The sequence below is a fragment of the Magnolia sinica genome, chromosome 15 (assembly GCF_029962835.1).
Source record: "Magnolia sinica isolate HGM2019 chromosome 15, MsV1, whole genome shotgun sequence".
Lineage (NCBI taxonomy): Eukaryota > Viridiplantae > Streptophyta > Magnoliopsida > Magnoliales > Magnoliaceae > Magnolia > Magnolia sinica.
The window spans coordinates 77,028,869-77,050,361 of record NC_080587.1 but is presented as its reverse complement, the minus strand read 5'-3'; the positions used below and the strand labels follow the sequence as shown (position 1 = coordinate 77,050,361).

At 38.4% G+C, this 21,493-nt stretch overlaps 1 protein-coding gene across 3 annotated transcripts in view; it reads right to left on the bottom strand.

The window, feature by feature from the left end:
• The window catches only part of LOC131228245 (1-phosphatidylinositol-3-phosphate 5-kinase FAB1B-like), a 34,204-nt gene extending 32,538 nt beyond the window's left edge, over window positions 1-1,666 (bottom strand). For all 3 annotated transcript variants that reach the window (XM_058224141.1, XM_058224140.1, XM_058224142.1), the window contains exon 1: window positions 452-1,666. In XM_058224141.1, the coding sequence (XP_058080124.1) occupies window positions 452-1,053 (602 nt within the window). In that variant the 5' untranslated portion in view covers window positions 1,054-1,666. The remainder of the gene's footprint in view (window positions 1-451) is intronic.
• Window positions 1,667-21,493: the final 19,827 nt, after the last annotated feature.

Genomic DNA, 21,493 nt, shown 5'->3' with positions numbered 1-21,493 from the left:
TGTGCCACATGTAAATACATTCATTGATTGTAGATTCTCACAGTCAACAAGAAAGAGTAGAGATCCCCATCTTCAACAAAACCATTGTTCTCAAGCATCCTTTGTATGGAGGTGAAGATCTTTGATGAGCATAAACTACTAGATGAATGCTTTGGATCTCCATGTGGCGAGGCACAAGAGAGCAACAACGGCGAGTAATGATACCAAACCTCTTCCTGAAACATTACATTCTGACAGAATGCATCACATATAGCTAGACCGGGTGAACAAAATAAGATCCATGTTTTCCCATGACTAAATTCTCAGCTTTCTAGCCTCAGATACATGTTATGTGTGTATGCCAGATATGCAAGTTTATACAATAGAAGATAAAAAAGGACAACATCAATCTTGGCTGGTTTAGTATAAGACTCAAAGGATGTTCCAGGTGATAAGGGAAAGATGAGCATACCTGTTCATGCAAAACCTATATTGGTTGGACGAGGAAGATCCTTTCTCTGTAACAGAATCAATGCTCATGCCAGACCTTAGCATGTGTTGCTTATCAGGACAAGGTTCTATTCTGGGAGCTTGACTCGGACTAAGGTCAGAACTGCATTGCATACGTTGATACGGCACAGTCAAATAAGACTTCGAAGAGCCAACATTGTTGGTGCTGTTAGCACCAGCAGACTTGGGACTAGCCAAACTTGTCACAGAAGGCAAAACACTGAGACCTGACGCATTATTGACTGCCGCTATCTCCTGTTCCCATTGCTTGAAACAAAAGTTGCAGACCCGAACCCTCTCCCATTCTTCCCAGCTTCTCTTCAGGTCACCACACCGAGTGGGGATCGAGTTTGCAGTACACTTTGCACAGAAAATGCGTCCACAAAGACGGCAGTGGTGTCTGCGGTTGAAGATTGTGAATTGCGAATCACATTCGTAACATACCCTACAGCTATGGTCGGGCATCCAAAAGTCCCTTGATACATTGGATGGTTCCGTCCTGCAAGGGAACCAGGATTTCACTGTGTCGACAAACTTGGAGATACTCTTGTTGGGGGTTCCCATTGAAAACGAACCCTCCAGAGCACACTCATTGTGAAGTTCTCATTGGTCACCCTCAAAATTCAATGGCTAATCCCCTAAACCAGCCACTCTACCAATTATATTCCGAAGTATCTGAATCATACCCCAAATACACAAAATTTACAAAAATAAATAAATAAATGAATAAAACCTCAATTCCAGACACTCGACACCAATCACAAACATTATTGCTGCCCAAATCCCACCAAGACCTGTTTCAACAACCACATGGGGCTGCACTATAGTGCTCACTTTGCCAATTTGAATCCAAAGAAAAACAAAAATAAGAAACCTATTTCAAAAACTGACTATATACCTCTCCCAGTTCAAATCCAAATCCACGGAAACCAAATTCCAAGCCCTTGAACCAGCACCCACGAAGCTTTTCTATCTGAATCCAAATCCCTATCTCCAATTGCCCAATCTCTCTCCACAATGGCCCAATTACTAAAAACTCCCGCTTTCAATCCAAATCCTCGAAGAGGATCCCAATTTGAACTTAAACCGGATTCACCAAACACGCAATTAAAATACTCAATCCCAATATACAGAACGAAAATCACTAATCCAAAACCGAACAAAATAAAATCCTTTCCAGGAAGATTGCTCCCTATGGACCGCCAATCAAAGAATCCGCAACAAGCGCACCCGAGAATTCTCTTATAAATCAATCCGAACTTCCAAAACTGCTTCTCATATCACATGCAATCCCCAAACACAAAAATAACAACGACCCAAATCTTCAATTCTCCCAAATCTAATCCAAACTTCGCAAAAATCCAATTTTCAATCTGAATTTCCAAATTCTAATAAGAATCACAACCACATTTCTAAATCAAACAAAGAGCCGACGGTCGGAGAAGAAAAACCCACAAACGGAATCGGGTAGAAATCACAGAAAAGGATTCGGAGATGATCGAAAGGCGTTCGTGGGCATTGAAATGAAGCAAAATGAGAAGAAGGGAAGGGGATAAACAGGATTCAACCGGCACCTGTAATTGCCCACATTTTTCGGGAGTTTCTAACGAAGAATCGAAGAGATCTCCGAAATGAAGGCAAATTAAAGGAGATATAATCTTATAAAAATCAGGATTTTTTTCCTATCTATATGAAGATCATCTCTCTGTTCTTGTTCTTTTTTCCTTCTCCTTTTCCACGCCGTGGCAAAAGAACGAGACGCTCTGTACACCCGTATCTAAAAGAGAAGTTATTTGATACTCGGCTGCATATGATTCTTGATACGCAGGCACTCAAAATTGTATTTTCCGTGTATATAAAATCAAATAGAACCGTCTATATTGTGAATATCACTATTTTTGAGTTATAACCTTAAGATAAGTTTATTTTAAAAATTAGATTCTCTGATTCATCGACAAATGTTTGGGGAGATAGGAACATTGGATATTTCATTTTTAACCGTCCAATAAATATCCACCAATCTGATAGTAAGATAGTCAAATAAGCTTAAATTTTTTGTTAATAACACATCTACATTGGGTACCGTAATTTGGACGGCTTTTTATTTGACTAGTATGAAACATGTGCAAATTCTAATTAATTTTTAGGTTCCTGCGTATCATCTAACAGATTTGCCCGAGTACCAAGTTTTTATTCTATATTTAAAAAACCGCCAAGGCGCTTCGCGCGGTATGGATCAAAGAGACGTATCGAGATACACGTGTATGATTTGAGCAAGGTAAGATCTGGACCATTGATGGTGTAGGATCCATCATCAAGATGCCCTGGTACATATGAGAATTGATTTGGTACCTCCTTCTAGCACCATAGTTTGATTATGCAGGTGGAAAGAGGAACATGGGATTGGCCCCATTTAAGCCGTCCCTTAGCTCAGTGTAAATTGGCTCCATCTAACGGTTGAAATTTCACGAGGGGAAGTGAATGGACGGTGCTGGATGACCTAGAAGCAATGAATCTATTACCGGTTCGAATATCAGGAAAGGTTTGAACCCAAATGGTTGGGCTAACACATGCCGTACTCGGCCATTCGTAATGAGTGACCTGGATTTAGCACTCATTGCCAAGATTTAATCTGTTGGACTGGATTCCTCCAAAATACCTCTTTTACGCAGCGCGTAAAACACCGAAGCTCTGTGGGACCTACTATGATGTATATATGAAATCTAATCCGTCCATCAGTCTCTATCCTTGATTCTAGACCAGAGGAAAAGAAATGGCCAGATCTGCAACTCAATTGGGCTACAAATACAGGGAATGATGAGGATGGAATCCCAACCATAGGTTTATTTCTAAGACCATCATGGAGTATATATTTCATCAAATCCGTTAATCAGGTGAAAATAACCATGATGAAGTAAATATATAAATCATCCTGATTCTAAACTCAAGCAGCCCACTTGGATGTTTTAGGAGAAATTTTACATTATTCCTATTGGTGACCCATTTTAATTTTTAATCAGGTCCTAAAAAGTTTATTTATAGTTCAAGTAATGTTTCTCACCTGATGGACGGTGTGGATTTTCATGTACGAAAGGGGTTCCATATATCAAAGGTGTTTTACACAACCGCGTAAAACAGGTGCTGTGCCCGATTCCGGCCTGGAACTACAATCTATTCATTCGGAGTGCCGCGTTTTTCACGGGAGAGCAAGATTGAAGGGGTGAATCGAGGCAGACATGTGCGAGATCTGAACCATTTACCAAGTGGGGCCTCCCAAAATATGTTCTCGTACCTAATTAGATGGGCCTTGTGTGTACATTGAATTGAGGCCGTCGGTACCAATCTTAAAATCTTGGCTATCGATCATATTCTTTCTAGCCACCCGTTTGCTCTCACTGACACAGCCAGCATGATGACTGATGAGTGGATTAGCCTGGTTTGTGGGCCAAGTCATTTTGACATTCGAACCCACCGAATGAATGGAACGGATCTGGCACACATGTACTACGTTGGCATGCATTCCACGATTCACCTCTATAATTTCTTCCTGCGCCTAAACACTCTTCCTTCTTATTTAAAAGATATATAAGACGCACTGAAGGTACATATTCCTACGCTTTTTCGAGGCTTACGACAACGAACAAAACTGCATGAAATATAGAAATTGAAGCGGAAGAAATATCCAGTCCCCAGCGCCTTTGTTCCTCCAGCCCCACACCATACCTGAGGCGTATTATTTTATCTATGATCATCACCGTCCATCGGGTGGGCCTTATTGCTTATTGCTTATGATGCATAAGTATCACAAATCTTACGGTTTGGAGTGTCCCACCATGGCCACAAATGTAAATATAAAAGGAAATTTTACAAAAAAAATTAATAATAACTACTTAATTAATATAAAATTTACATTCTTATACCTTTCTTAAAAACAACTTCAAATTCATTGATCTAAGTAATTATCATCCAATGCCTTCTGTCAATTTTCCATCAAATTTCTTAACATTTTGAGCAAGCAAATCTTGTTTATGTTAAATCCACATCGACCATCGGGTTCTTCGCTTGGTGTTAGTTTTAAGGTCTAAAACTCAATCTCATCTATGATTCAAGTGGACCATTCCATTGAAATAATGCACAAGGTAGTTATCACTCTCCAAATTGTTTCCCTTACTGTGGCTAATCCGAATCATGCATTAACCTGATTTTTAGGCCCGGTGCCTAAATTTTAATAGAACATTTAGTGCCTGTTTAGATTGTAAGTTACTTTGGATAAGCAACTTATGCCATAAGTAGCTTATCTTAGTTTTTTCTTATTCAATCAATGAGCATAGTTGATGACGCAGGGATGAACGTGATGAGGATAACTACTCCGAATCCACGGAGCTTCTCTGGACTCCTCACAGAGACTTCTCGAATCCACGAGGAAAGAAAGCAGAAAATAGAAATAAATTCTAATAAATTTGAAATTGATTAATTGATGAATAAAAACGAGTTCACAACCCTTTAAATAGGGGTACCAAGCAATGGGAAAGAAATCAGAATCAAACTACAACTCAAACTCCTAGAATCCGCGACTTACTATAAATAGTAAACTTACTATTTATAGACGGTCATGATGTGTACTAGTGCGCAAGGTTTTCGGCCAAAAATAGTAAGTGTCCTATTTGGCTTCACCAAATCGTTCTCCTAATTATTCTAAGCTCTTTTCACGTTGGGCGCAACTCCTACAGCCCGACGGATGAAGAGTTATAATCAAACTAAAACTTACTATTTATAGTAAAAATGAAATTAAAATAGGGAAATGATCGTCGATCCAGAGGTTTTTCGCAATTCCGGGCTGCGCAACCCGGCCTAGCGGGTTGGTTGGCTTCAGTAGCTCGTTCTACCCCAAAATCATATATTTTACGTCAGGTAACTCATTTCGGATTGCAAGATACGCCCGATTTAAGGTTCGATGGTCTGGATCACTTTTGTCGTCGACCGGGCCTTTTCTAATCCATCTTGGCCATGTAACTATCCGCGACCCGCTCTACATCAGTTGATAAGGGACATACTTATCAATCAAAAAGTAGAAAAGCATGTTTGTTTATAACATTATAAGTAATTATGCCTCGAGTTTGTTTAAGTCCCCCTCACATCCACCATCTATCATATGTGACCAACCTTTGATGTGGACCATTCATTATATGGGCCCCACCTTTGATGTAGGTCATCCATCATACGGGCCCACCTTGGATGTGAGCCATTCATTATTATGACCTGACTTTTAACTTGCACCATTCATTATTAGGGTCACCTTTGATGTTGGTCATCCATCAAGTGGGGCCCACCATCAATGTTATTGTCCATAACATGGAGCTTACCTTCAATATCCATTGCCCATCATGTGGAGCTCACCTTTAATGTGGACCGTCCATCATGTGGGCCCCACCTCTAATGTGGGCCGTCCATCATGCAGGACCCACCTTGGATATGAGCCACTCATCATTAGGGCTAATCTTTGATGTGGACCATCCATCATGTGGGGCCCACCATGATGTAAACCATCCATCACGTGGGGCCCACCATTATTAATTGCTTATCATGTGGAGCCCACCTTTGATGTGGACTATCCATCATGTGGCCCCACCTTCAATGTAGGTTGCCCCATCATGCAAGGTTGGCCTTGGATGTGGGTCATTCATCATTAGGAGCTGACCATTGATGTGGACCATCCATCATGTGGGGCCCTGCTTGAATATCTATTGCCCATCATGTAGAGCGCACCTTTGATGTGAATTGTCCATCACATAGGCCCCACCTTTGAAGTAGGTCGTCCATCATACCAGCATGCTTTGGATGTAGGCTTTTTATTATTATGGCCGACCTTTGATGTGGACCATCCATATGTGGGCCCACATTAATATGAATCATCCATCGTGTGGGGTCCACCTTAGCTATTAAAAAAAAAATTTATTTACTAAGATAACTAGCTTTAGGCACCTAAGTTACTTTTACATCGATGTTTATCCAACTAACTTGAGTAAAAAAAAGTAACTTATTTGGTGCTATCCAATTAAGCCCTTAATGGTTTAAGTGGAGTTAATATAATTATCAAGGGTGAGCCCTCTAAAAATCAATTGTAGATGTATCTCTCCTTATTGTTAGCCCACTTGAATCACACGCTAAACTAATTTATTTTGCCTCTAAGTCCAATGTGAGATCATATATCTAATGGTCAGAGTGGATCTCATACACTGACTATTATATATGTAATCCCACTTTAGGCCTGGGGCCAAAAAAAAGAAAAAAAAATCAAGTAATCTTCTTATTTAGATGAGCTACACCTAAAAAAATAATGGGAGAAGATAGCCACCCCCAATTTTTAAAAGATCCATGCATAGTGTTGATTTTATAATATATTCTCCAATTGGTTTTTTAGGTGTAGCTCATTGAGATTAACGAGTAGCTTATTGAAAACTTTTTGAAAGAGGCACTATTATATAAATCTCTCAAGATAAAACTAAGGCTAGCTGATTTAAATAGCACGGTTCTAAACATTATGTGACTCATCTCCCTCACATGTGGCACTGATGTGCAGCTATCTAGACCATCCAAATTGTGAGTCCTATTGTGAATTGACGCAAGGATGAATGTGATGGTGTTGATCACCGTCTTCTCAAGGATAACTACTTCGAATGCACGAAGCTTCTCTAGACGCCTCACAAAGACTTCTCGAATCCATGAGTAAAAAGAAAGAAAATAGAAATAGTATTAATGAAAATTTGTAAATTGATTGCTAGATGAAATAAACGAGTCTACAACCCTTTAAATAGGTATACCAAGGCTAGAAGAAGTTTAAAAATTAAACTATAACTAAAACTCCATAAAATTCGTAATTCTCTATTTATAGTAAGTGTCCTATGTGGCTTAACCACATTATTCTCCTAATTTTTATAAACACTTTTCATGTTGGGCACAACTCCTAAAGCCCAACAGATGAAGAGTTATAATCAAACTAAAACTTACTATTTATAGTAAACAGAATTAAACATGGAATTTGACCGTTGATATGATGGAATCTCACAAATTTGCCATGGGTAACTTGGCTATGCCTGGTTGGTTGGCTAAAGTAGCTCGTCCTACCCCAAAATCATATATGGTACGTCGAGTAACTGATTCCGATTTGCGAGATATGTCTGTTTTAAGGTTCTGATAGTCTTGATTACTTCTGCCTCTAATCAAGCCTTCTTCGATCCATCTTGCACATGAAAGTATCCACAACCCACTCTACATCAGTCCCCTCCACTTCAAAAGAACTCGTCTTCGAGTTCTCGTGCTGCTTCGGTTCATGATACTTGGTCTAGTGCACCGTAACGATAACCGGATCAAAAGTTATGATCAATTTACGGTTCACCTTCTTTTGGTCCAACCATGCTAGGAATGTATCTGTGACACGTTTTACATCAAACCCCTTAAATTGAGAAAAATTCGTTCTTAAGTTACTCAAGGAACTTGATTCATGATTCTGAGATAACTTCTAACGCCGATGTTTATTAGCCATTTTCTTGTACTTGACATTAGGCTCTTGGGTTAACACAATACATGTACTCATGCTTTCCTTGACTTGACTAGTATCGATCAGATCCTTCACTCCTGCCTTCAAGATCTAACATTCTTTTTGACTCACCTGAAAATAAGGGTGGTTGGCCAAGCTAGCCCCAGGGACAAGACCTATGTGATATTGGATGTCCCTTATGGGGGGCAATCCATCGAGTAAATCTTTGGGCCAGACTTCTTTAAATTCGTTCAGGAAAGACCTTAAACTTGGAGGAATGTCTAAGGGTTTTGATTCCTCGCCCTTTACCACTACGGTATATACATCGCCGGCTTCCTTGGATTCCTCCACGAAACCTCGAATGGTCAAGAGGGAGCTCCCCTTCACTTTAGAAGCTTCGGGGTATTTCTTTGGTGCCATAGAGGTAAGGATTATATGTCGACCATCTTTAACAAAGACGTAAACATTGTCTTGTCTTCGGTGGATTGCATCATGGTCTAACTGTTATGGTCGACCGAGTAACACATGGCATGCTTCCATGTCTACCACGTCACAAAGTATCTGATCTTTATAAGTTTTACCAATTGAAAACGAGACTATACATTGTTCAGTTACATTGGTCTCATTCACCCTTTTAATCCATCCAATTGAGTAAGGAAAATGATATTTTATCGTAGGTAACTACAACTTGTCCACCATCACTTTCAAGACGATGTTCTCGCTACTACCACTGTTTATGATTACATCACAGACCTTGTTGTTGACGGTGCACCATGTACGAAATATATTATATCGCTGTGAATGTAATTCTTTCCGTATGGTATACATTAATTGCCTCACGACTAGAGATTCGCCACAATCCTCACCCATCCATTTTTCATCTGTGCTCCTTTCTCAGTGGTTTGTTCATATTCATCAAAGTCAGGATCTTCTTCTGCGGCCTCACCTTCATTACCCCCTTTGTTAATGGTCAAGTGGGTTGCGGGGCATTAAAGCTTAGATGGGCCGCTCCCACTAGTTGTAGAAGGTTAAGGATGTCCTATTACTAGTTTTTTTTTCTCGTGTCAGTTTTGAATCCTGAGTGATAGCCGTCATGGGGGGCCGAGTTGAAGGGTAAGGCTGAATAGGAACTTTTGCAAGCTATGTTTCCGCCCAACTTGTCAATTAAAGTACTTCATCCACGGTCTTAATTGGGTGCATCTGAACTCGGTCCTGAATAACCGATCTTAACCGACCATAAATCGTGCTACCTTATGTGATTCTGTTTCTGACAGATTGTTTCATGTTGCTAACTGTTGAAATTTTTCAGTATAATCTGTGACGGTTCGATTCCCTTGTCGGCAATTTTGGTATTGCTGGAACAATACTTGCTCGTAATCACAAGGGAGGAATTGTGATCGAAGAAGACGTCTCATCTGTGACCATGATGAGATAAATGCCTTGTTTTGTCGGGCACGTGAGAGTTGTAATTGCTCCCACCATGTAGAAACACCAGATTTTAATTTGAAGGCTACCAACTTCACCTTTTTATGCTCTGGTACATCCATGTAATCGAAATATCGTTCTACTTCGGCAAGCCAGTCGAGAAAATCTTCTATACATAACAATCCATTAAAACTAGGAAGTTCAGTCTTACCTTGATTGTCTCTTTCAACATGATCTAGACGATCTCCTCCATGGATTGGTTGTCGGGTAAAGCCGTCATCGAGGTCCTCTTCGATAGAACTCGCATTATCTGGTATAACCCTACAATTCACCACTGACAGTGCTCTACGGAAATTGGGGTTATGCCGTACAGCAACCACTAGCAGTTGAGCATCACATAAAGCTTGAGGTGGAATTAGCGCATCCGCAATATGGTTGAGGGTTACCTGCAGCCCTTGCATGGTCAAACAACTCTTCCGGTGGAAAGCTTTCATTCTTTCCGAAAGATAAGATATCTTTGGATCACCGTCCATAGAATTTTGGTTAATACCTTCGTTGTTTGCCATCGGCCCGAGGGGAGTCCTCGCTCTGATACCAATTGACGTAGGGATGAACGCGATGAGGTCGATCACTGTCTTCTCAAGGATAACTACTTTGAATCCACGAAGCTTTTCTGAACACCATACAGAGACTTCACGAATCTACAAGGAAAAAGCAAGAAAATAGAAATAGTATTCATGAAAATTTGTAAATTGATTGATAGATGAAATAAACGAGTCTACAACCCTTTAAATAGGGATAATAAGAGTATGAAGAAGTTTAAGAATTAAACTATAACTAAAACTCCCTAAAATTTGTAACTTACTATAAATAGTAAATTTTCTATTTATAGTAAGTGTCCCATGTGGCTTAACCACGTTATTCTTCTAATTTTTCTAAACACTTTTCATGTTGGGCGCAATTCCTAAAGCCCAACGGATGAAGAGTTATAATCAAACTAAAAACTTACTATTCATAGTAAAAATAGAATTAAACATAGAATTCGGCTGTCGATATGATGGAATCTCGCAAATTCGGCATGGGCAACCCAGCTAGTTGGCTAAAGTAGCTTGTCCTACCCAAAATCATATATGGTAAGTAAGGTAGCTCATTCTGGTTTGAGAGATATGCATGTTAGGGTTATGACAGTCTTGATGACTTTTGCCTTTGTGCCTTCTCTGATCCATCTTGCACAAGAAAGAGTCCACAACACGCTCTACATCATGAATGGAGAATATATCGAAAGTCACAGTGATCAAGTAACCCTGGCCATCCAGTTAATAGCTATCAACAGATTCTTAAAGTTAAAATAATGAGTGGTGCAAATTCGAAGCGAAGATCAGATGGTTAATATTACCTACTCACTGTACTATTTTGGTTATGCTCCATAAGTAGATTGATTGGCAATTTAGACGATGTGGATTTTTTCAAAACTATGCCATGTGTAGGAACAAAGAGTCACTACCATATTTTAAATGGTGACGAATAACATCGAATTCTATACCCAAATTAAAGATGTTGATGGTCCATATTATTCAACACACAGAAGTCATTTAACTAGATCAACATGACAATTAGATCATCTGCAATGAGGACCACCACATGAGTGGTTCTGATCAGAAATTGTGGGGCCTATGTATGGTGTTGGGCATTGAGGAATACAATTTTAGGTGTTTTGCAGACTATTGAACTTGTCCAATATAAAATGAAGAACATACAGTGCCATTATTAGGATAGCTAGGTACATGATAATCATATGATTGAAAACAATTATTGTACAACAATATCCGTCTACCTTAATCAATACCTTTCAACTTGTGGGCCCACGTGTGTCAAGCCATCAATGGTTCAAAGCAACCATCAAATTGGATATGTACTCTTTCTCTTTCACACTCACAAAACAATATAAACTATAGCCATGTGTAAATGATTCTAGGGCTTGTTTGAATTGTGAATTACATCAGTAATGAATTGTAAAAGCATCGTTATTTTAATTTTACAATATATTTAAATACATAATTTAGTAGTCATTTAACATGCATCCAAATGCAGATGTAATAAGAAACATGATATTATAATTTCATATTATATTGTGGTGAAAGTATCTTATCAAAAAATATTAATTTGTGTTTTTTCCATTTTTGATATTGAAGTAATGTAAAAATATTATCATTGCAATTTTATCATGCTTAGCCGAGCAAGAGAATTGTACTTTTAGATTACTGGCATAATTCTCAATTCAAAAAACAGGCTCTTATAGGTTTTAGTTGTTGTGGTTCCTCATTTGTGTGTCATGAATATAAGTTTTTCTTTTTTCACATTGCTTCTATTATGGACCATTGATTTCATCAGCCACTTTAGCTTTATTTCATGGTCAAATCCTCAAATCATTTCTATAGTTGGACATAAATTTACGTGCTTCTGCTTCATTATCCATGTTGCACCAATCATCTTAAGATAATAAAAGTTCATGCGCAGGTTTAAGAAGAGTATGATAAGTTTTTAGGAAGTTTCCCCTCTTAATAAATCACGTAAAGTAAAAGTTGTTGTGCTACAACCGTAAGTTTACAACCTGAATGGCCTATTTGGGAGATGGATTTGGAACTCTCTGAATTTGAAATCCTCCTGTCGTGTTGGGCACATTGGATTCAGAATCCCCTCTAATCCAAAAGTAGTTATGCATAGTATATTTTATTAAGTTTGAATTTAATTACTAAATCAATTTTAATATCACTAATTAGTATAAGTATGTAATGTTTGACACAATGGTTATAATAAGCCTGTTGAAATATATATACTTTGCCTAAAAATGATGAAATTCCAAGTCTCGGATGGGCCATAAGCACAAGATCACATATGAGTTACTAACTAACAATTTTTAACCGTTGATTTACATGGATAATGTTTAGATTGTATAAATCATCGTATTCAAATAATTATAGTGGTGCAATTGATAATTTGATTGTTTTGGGATATCATCAGTGGGCCATATGTGTTCACAACCCCAAGTGTAGGGTCGTGATATAGTAATAATCTCGGTAAGACCGAGGTTGAATCCATAGGGACTTAAGCTTGTACATTTCTGAAATTAATTAGAAGTAGAACTAAAAGAAGATGTAAAACTAATTCTGAAGTATTTGAGAGAGTAATTGTGAATAGAGTAATTAAAACTAAGAATTTAAAGATGGAACTAGGGTGTCAAGGATCCACTTGTAGTGATTCGAGAGCGCTCTTACTTGATTTAAGTAACACAATTGGAATTGGAGTCCTATCCTATCCAATTGGAAGATATATCAATATAAAACCAAATCTGAACTTCTATTGACTTAATTCTCAATGAAGGAGAACTATGATAATTGGCAGAAATTCAATCACCAAACCATGCCCAGGAGACAATCGTAAACAACAGGATTTACCAATCTCATAATCTTAAAGCAGGAGAATTGTGAAAATTAGAAGGATTCCATTACCCTACCATGCCCAAGGGACGATAGTAAACAACAGGACTTACTAATTTCACAATCTCAAATCAGAAAAAGAAGATACTTAAAGCTATTGCAGATCTACTATAATTTAAGTCACAATAAACCATTAATAACTGAAAGTATTCCTTAAATATCAAATTAGAATCCATGGAGTTCAACATAAACATGAATCAAAGCAATAAAAACATCCCATCATGCTACAAGCTTCACCTCTTAGCCATAAGTAAGAGGTTTAGCCAACCATAGACATGATTGAACCAAAGTCTCTTAAGAAAAACATGAAAACAACTAAGGAGGAAGAAGAAAAACTCTTGTCGACGGTTTCTCCACCTTTTTGCTCTACTCTTTAAACCCTAGAAGATACCTAAGAACATCCTAGGGAGTCCTATTTATAATTGTGGAACTCCAACTTTCGCATCTAGTTGGAAAACTTTAGAAACTGCCTCAAATTTACGCAGTTTGCTAAAATAGACTTCACTCTACGCAGTTTTTCAAAATAGACTTCACTTTGCGCAATTTCACACAATGACCCAGAGTTTCAGAATATGTTTTTTTAGGACGATTTCATGATTCTTTTTCTTCACTTCAAATCTTTGATTCTCTTCATTCCTTAGTTTTCTTGGATCTTTGGCATGTGAATTCTTCAATCTTGGTCTCCTAAGATACATCCCTTGCGTTGGTGATTCTTGAGCATCAAATCTATGCTTTTAGCAACTTTTTCAATCCAAGCTCTTAAATTCACCTTACAACACAAACATGAGTAAAATAAAATATTAAATATTATCATGTTCATAAAACCAAGATATAAATGGGGGATAATATGCAATATTTGACCCTCAACAATATGCCCAGTAGATTAATAGCCTAGTTACACACACGTTACACATGCAACTCTTCGAAGAATTTTAGATGTAATCTAAGCTTAATTTCATCTTAGATTTGAAACCCCCAGTTATTTTATGGTGCCAAATATACCATGAGATTTGAAATTGTTGTTAAAAATGATCTCTTAAATCTTGGTCCAAGATGCTCGACTAGTCGAGGGAGTGGCTCGACTAGTCTAAGGTCTCTTCGACTGGTTAAAGCCCTGTCTCAACTAGTCGAGGGTTATGCAAACGGTGCACAGTTTGTGCGCGGATTGCATAAATTTGAGGCGGTTTCTAGGGATGTGCGTAAGTGGGAGTTCTCCATCTATAAATAGGAGTCCCTAGGACCATTCTCAGGCATTCTAAGGCTTCCTAAATGTATTCCAAGGGTTTCTAAAAGGGTTCTAAGGTTTGCAAAGGGTATAGCAAGGGTGAGATTCAAGCTTGTTTGAGTTGGGTAAGTCTTTTTCTCTTTGTAATTTTTTGCTTTCATAGTGGATTTCTGTCGCTTTGTGCCGTGATTTTTTTTCGAAAAAGCTTTCCATGTTAAATATTCTTTGTGTTCTCTTGTGTTTGCTTGATGCCATTTAATTGCTATCTTAGATCCATCTCTGTGTAATTCCACTGCCCGAATCTCAACAAGTGGTATTAAAGCTATCGTTGGGGCACAGATCTGAATTTGCATGATATCCAGCAATATTAGGAAGTACTAGGTATGATATTGAGAAGTATTCAGGTAAAAATAACTTTGAGTTATGGAAGATCAAGATGATTAGTTCCTTAACCAAGCAAGGCGATGATGATGCTCTTGAGGCAAAAAAGTCTACTATGACTGATGATGAATGGAATACCCTTGATAAGAAAGTTTTATCCTCAATTCATTTGTGTCTCATGGATGAGGTTCTCTATAATGTTTTGAGGGAGAAAACTGTGGCTATTTTATGGGCGAAGTTAGAGGATTTCTATATGAAAAAATCCTCTAAAAATCGTTTACACTTGAAGCAAAAGTGGTATAAGTTCAAAATGGCAGAAGGTGGAGATCTGGAGGCCCACATCAATAACTTTAATAAATTAGTTTGTAAATTGCTGGATATAGAGGAAGTGATCAAAGATGATGAACAAGCATGTATGTTATTGAATTCTCTTCCGGTATCATATGAGTTATTTAAGGATACAATGTGCACCATAAATAAAACTCTGAGTGTCGACACTGTTATCTCAGCCCTTCAAGGGAAGGCCATGAGAATGTTAAACGATGATATAGGGACATCTTCTGATGCACTGATTATGAGAGGAAGAAATTCTGAGCAAAATACAGGATCTTCAAGACCTATATCTAAATCCAAGGGAAAGGGCAAAGGAAAACTAATGTGCTGGAACTCTGGGATATTTGGACACATGACAAAGGATTGTACCAATCCTAAAGTGAAAAAAGAAAATTCAGCGGCTTCTTCCAAGAAAGTCAATGTTGTCACATCTGATGAAGAGACAAGTGGTGGTGATGTATTGTTTATGTCCATGATTGGACACTTGCACAACAATCATGAAGATGAGTGGATCCTCGACACAGAAGCATCATATCACATGACTCCTTATCAGAGTTAGTTCGCCGGTTACAGAGAATGTGATGGTAGATAGATCTTTATGGGTAATGATAATGCATGTAATGTTGTGGCTATTAGTATGGTGAACATCAAGATGTTTGATGGGATGGAGCGTACCCTGACTGATATCAGGCACGTTCCTGATATGAAGAAAAGTCTGACTTCTCTCAGTGCACTCAAGACTATAGGGTGCAAGTTAACCGGCGTCAATGGTGTCCTTAAAGTAACAAAATGGGCACTCGTGGTTATGAGAGCGCAAAGGCACAGAAAGCTTTACAGGTTGATTGGAAGCACTTAAAAGGGTGGTGTGGTACCGAATCTTGAAGATTCCATATCTGTACGTATATGACATACTCGTATGGGCTACATGAGCGAGCGAGGCATGAAGGTACTATCTGATCATTGTTTGATTCTAGCTTTTAAAAATTTTGATTTAGATATATGCGAGCATTGTATATATGGTAAACAATCTATATTATCTTTTAAAACTGGAAAACATATATGTAAGGAAGTGCTTGATTATATGCACTCTAAAGTATGAGGGCTATCACCAGAGATTTTCATTGAAGGGTCGTCATAGTTTGTTTCATTTATTGACAACTACTCCAGGAAAGTTTGAGTTTACTTCATGAAACGTAAATATGAAGTTTTTACCATATTCAAACAATGAAAGACAATGGTGGAAAAATAATCAGGGCGAAAAATAAAGGTTTTAAGGACTAACAATGGTGGAGAATTTACTTCTACTGAATTTAATGAATATTGTAAAGATAAATGGATTATTAGGCACAACACAGTGCGCCACACGCTCAAACAAAACGGTGTGGTTGAGTGAATGAATAGGACTCTTTTAGAGAGGGCTCGATGCATATTAAGTAATGTTACGTTGGGCAATGACTTATGGACTGAGACCGTTAACACTACTTGCTATTTGGTGAACCGGTCTCCTTCTACGGCAACTGAATGCAAAATTTCAGAGGAAGTATGGAGTGGTCATAAGGTCGACTACTCAAATTTACACATATTTGGTTGTAAAGCTTACTCTTATATACCATCAGTTGAGAGAAATAAGCTAGACCATAAAGTCAAAAAGTACATTTTTGTTGGCTATGGTGTTGGTGTGAAAGGTTCCAGGTTATTCGACAAGGTCACACGCAAGGTCATTACTAGCCATGACGTCAAATTCAATGAGAGCTCTCTATTCCGCAAGAATGATCAAGAGAAGCAAGAGGAACTAGAAAGGTTGATCATAGACGTCCAAATTGACACAGATGATACTTAGGCAGAGACAGATGCGCAGACAGAGGTATAGGAGTAGGTGGAGCAGCCACCTGTGAGAAGTAACCCATCGCGTGATCGCAGGTTACCGGCAAGATACATGGATGACCTAATATTGCATATGCCTTCATTACAGATGAGGGGACCCATCTACTATTTAAGAGGCTCTCAGTGAGCTTGATGCAGAAAAGTGGAAGGCGGCCATGGACGCTGAGATGGACTCGTTGCACAAAAATTACACATGGAAGTTGGTGGAGCTTTCAGTAGCCGAAAAATGATCAGATACAAATGGTTATTCAAAAGGAAATAGGAGAAATACAAAGCTAGATTGGTAGTGAAGGGTTATACTTAGAGAGAAGGAATCGACTTTACAGAGATATTCACGCCAGTGGTTATGCAAGTGTCTATCAGATTCGTATTCGCACTGGTTGCCCAATATGATCTCGAGCTGGAACAGATGGATGTCAAGATTGCTTTCCTACATAGGGAGTTGGAAGAGCAGATCTGCATGAAGTAACCAAAGAGCTATGAATTTAAAAGGGCAGAGAAAAATGTTTACAGGTTAATGAGATCGTTGTATGGCCTGAAACAGTCACCTAGGCAGTGGTATAAAAAATTTGATTCTTTTATGTTGAGTCAGAAATTTACTAGGAGTGAATATGATCACTATGTTTATTATACGACACTGATTGATGGCAGATTCATCATCCTAGTATTGTATGTTGATGATATATTGATTGCCAGTCATTATATGTTTGAAATCAACGTTCTGAAAGCTCAGTTATCACGGACATCCGAGATGAAAGATCTGGGGGCTGCAAAGAGGGTTTTCGGTAAAGATATTTATACAGATAGGAAGAGGAGCAGACTTTGGTTATTACAGACAATACCTTGAAAAGGTGTTGATCAAATATGAGATGGAGCAAGCAAACCCGGTGAGCATTCCCCATGTGGCTCACTTCAAGCTTTTCTTAGAACAATGTCCTAAATCAAATGAGGAAAAACAAGTTATGTCTCATGTGCCTTATTCGAATGCAGTTGGTAGTTTAATGTATGTCATGGTCTGTACGAGACTAGATATTTCACAGGCAGTCGGTGTTGTGAGTAGATACATGTCAAACCCTGACAAACAACATTGGGAAGCAGTGAAATGACTACTTTGATACATTCAAGGTACAAAAGACTACATCTTAATTTTTGAGAAGACAGGTGCAAAGTTGGTAGGGTATGTGGATTTAGACTACGCAAACAGTGTGGATTCCATAAATTCTACTTCAGGATATTTGTTTATACTAGCGGGTGGAGCAATTAGTTGGATGTCAAAGCTTCAGCTCATGATGGCTCTTTTCACAACTGAAGCAGAATATATGACAGTGACGGAAGCGTTTAAGGAAAGTGTTTAGTTAAGAGGCATGATAAATCTATTGGGACTTCAGCAAGAGGTCGTGCTGGTTAACTGTGATAGCGAGAATGCTATCAATTTGTTCAAAAATTTTGTTTATCACTCTCGTACTAAACACATTGATATTCGTCACCATTTTATCCGACAGGTGCTTGAGGAAGGAGGCGTAACACTGGAGAAGATTCACACCAGCGTGAATTCGGCAGACATGCTCACCAAGGTCGTTCCAATAGAGAAGTTCAAGTTCTGTGCAACTTGTTTGGGCTTGACGATGGTATAAAAGAAGGATGGAGTGTGTACGAGAAGCGTTGATTGAAGATATGATGTGATGCAGAGATAAGAGAAGAGGTAAAAAGGCTACACGTTTGAAGATTGAAGACATGGTGGAGATTGTTGTTAAAAAGGATATCTTAAATCTTAATCCGAGATGCTCGACTAGTCGAGGGACTGACTCAACTAATCGAAGCTCCCTTCGACTAGTCGAAGCCTTGCGTCGACTAGTCGAGGGTTACGTAGACAATGTGAGGTTTGTGCATGGACTGCCTAAATTTGAGGTGGTTTCTAGGGATATTCGTAAGTGGGAGTTCCCCATCTGTAAATATGAATCCCTATGGCCGTTCTCAGGCATTCTAAAGCTTCCTAAAGATATTCTAAGGGTTTCTTAAAGGGTTTTAGGGTTTGCAAAGGGTATAGCAAAGGTGAGATTCAAGCTTGTTTGAATCGGATAAGTCTTTTTCTCCTTGTAATTTTTGCTTTCATAGTGGATTTCTGTCGCTTTGTGTTGTGGTTTTTTCCCGAAAGGGTTTTTCATGTTAAATCTTTGTGTACTCTTGTGTTTGCTTAGTGTCATTGGATTGTTATCCTAGATCCATCTCTGTGTGATTCCGCAGCCCGAATTCCAACAAAAATCCCCTCAAACCCCCCAAATCTATGGTGCCAAACGACCCCTAAGGAGTCACAATATATTTGTAAAAAGTAAGTCTGGAGTAACTTCTATGCAAGCATGAAGGGAATGAATGATTTCATGCAAATGAGATTTACCTTGTCCACATCAAGTGCACCACCATGTGTTTGCACAGCCCCCAAAATCAAGCCCATTCAATTCTCAGGTGGACTACACATTGATAACAATTGAGATGAGAAGTCTCATTATTAAAATCATTGAAATTTCACATGGGGTCCACTATTGCTTGCGTATGCCATCCAACCACTCATCTTACTTCCCACACCAAGATAAATGAATTCCTCATGAATCAAGACAATGCAAGACTCATGTGGAGCCACAACACATGAATTTAGAGATTTTAAGAAGATTTCACACAGTTTCCTTTGGAGTGGCCAACCTAAGTCTTGGATTTAATTATTTTTAAGATCTATGGTGAAAATGTGATTGTGCACCGGATGAAAGGGATGGACCTCATGCATTTTTTGTCTTACTAAGTGCTTAGATATTGCAAGTAAAGCTTTCAAAGTGTGCGGATGCAGACCCAAGCTAGGCTAGGCAATCCTTTATAAAAAGTAGTACAAAAATACTGAAATAACTATCCACACCTCATTAATTTAGTTAAACTTTAGTAATTGATGTTTATTTAGAGGAACACTAAAGTGTCTTTTCATTAAAATTGTTGTTTTAGGTGGACTTTTATAGTCATTATCCATTTCCAAGAACGTCATGTCACCACATCAGCTCTTTCTAAAAACAATCTAAATGCAGCAATTGTTGTTCAATGATAAAAGGCATATTGCTAAAGGTGCATATGTGTAAAGTGCCTTTAAACCCTTACTAGCACACAATGTGCCAAACACCTTCAACACATGTTGAGCCCTCTAAGCATGAAACTTTGCAACTCGGATAAACTCATTTAGTCCTAAGTCAGGTCAAGACACAGTCAGGAATGGCTCATCTGAGTCAGTTGCATCAGGCATATTTTCAATGCTGATTCGAGTGCCAGGCCCAATTGTTTGTATGCTAATCTCTCTCTCTCTCTCTCTCTCTCTCTCTCTCTCTCTCAATTTTACTAGTGTTCTCATCTTTATAGGACACTGACGATGTCTGCAAAGTTTTTAATTTTTGTGTGGAATGCTCAATTATACATCCCAACTATTCATTCAATATTGCAATCAGAAGCAAGTCATGGTAGAAGAATGGCACTAATTGGCTGATCCCAACCTATACATGAGGACAATTTGCTTTAACCGTATGTTTTTTACTAGCCACAGATCGTATAGTTAGAATATCATTGAGCTGGACAAAGTTAACTGTGGGCTCAACTATGTCATGTCTATCTCAAAAGTCACAAGCCACAGCACAAACGTAGACCATCAATTGGACAGATGAGAAGAAAATCAATTAAAAATTCAATTTCAACAAGTAAGCATCTATCCAGTAATCAAAAGGGACTGTCCAATGAGTTTGATTTCTGGGTTACAACCTATGCAGGTTGTGGCTTATGATAAGTATGGCTCACATTGGGGTAGATACTGTTGGGTGCGGAATTGCCACCCAGACGTGACCCAAATATGAATCAAACAAGCACAAATATATAAAATTCGAGTATGCATAGGGAACACAATGATTTACATGGAAAAATCCTTGTGGGGAAAAAATTGCGTCACAAAGCGACAAGCAATCTGCTATGAAAATCAAATTATAAGAGATGAGCAACTTATAATCAAAATCCTAGAATATAAAACCCTAGATCTCATTTCTTCAAACCCTAGCTCTCATTATAACAATTTTTCAATACCCTAATCACGTATTACACCCATTTATATAACCCTAGACCCATAATTAGAAACAAAACCGTGCTCTTGCACACTTACACAGATGTTACGTGTAACGTCGATCGAACCTTCAATCAATCGACATCAATCGAGCATCCTTCGATTGATCAACGCTAAAATGTTTAATTAATCAAACATGCTCAAAGGTGTCCAGAGAGCTTACATGATTTTATAGAATTATCTCGATCGATCGAGCCTTCATGTTCGATTAATCGAACATGTCCAAAATTGTTCAAAAACAAAATCGGGAAAATCGAAATTTTCTCTATTCGATCGAGACTTTGATTGATCGATCGAACGAGATCTCCTGTTTCAGCACATATTAACAATACCAATTTTAACTATCTCCATTGTGGCTTCAGTCTTCATGATCCACTATTTCGAGTTGCTTCTTTCATCTCTAATTGTCTCCATCATAGCTTCATCATCGTTTCTTGTGCATACTCCGTCTTCATTCATCCTTCCGCCAAGCTGAGAAAAGTGAAACAAAACCTAAACTTCTATGTAAGAACAACTTTCGTAAGTATATTAGTCAAATTCTCGCTTATGTATATCTTATCAAGAGTAACATTGCCTTCCTCTTG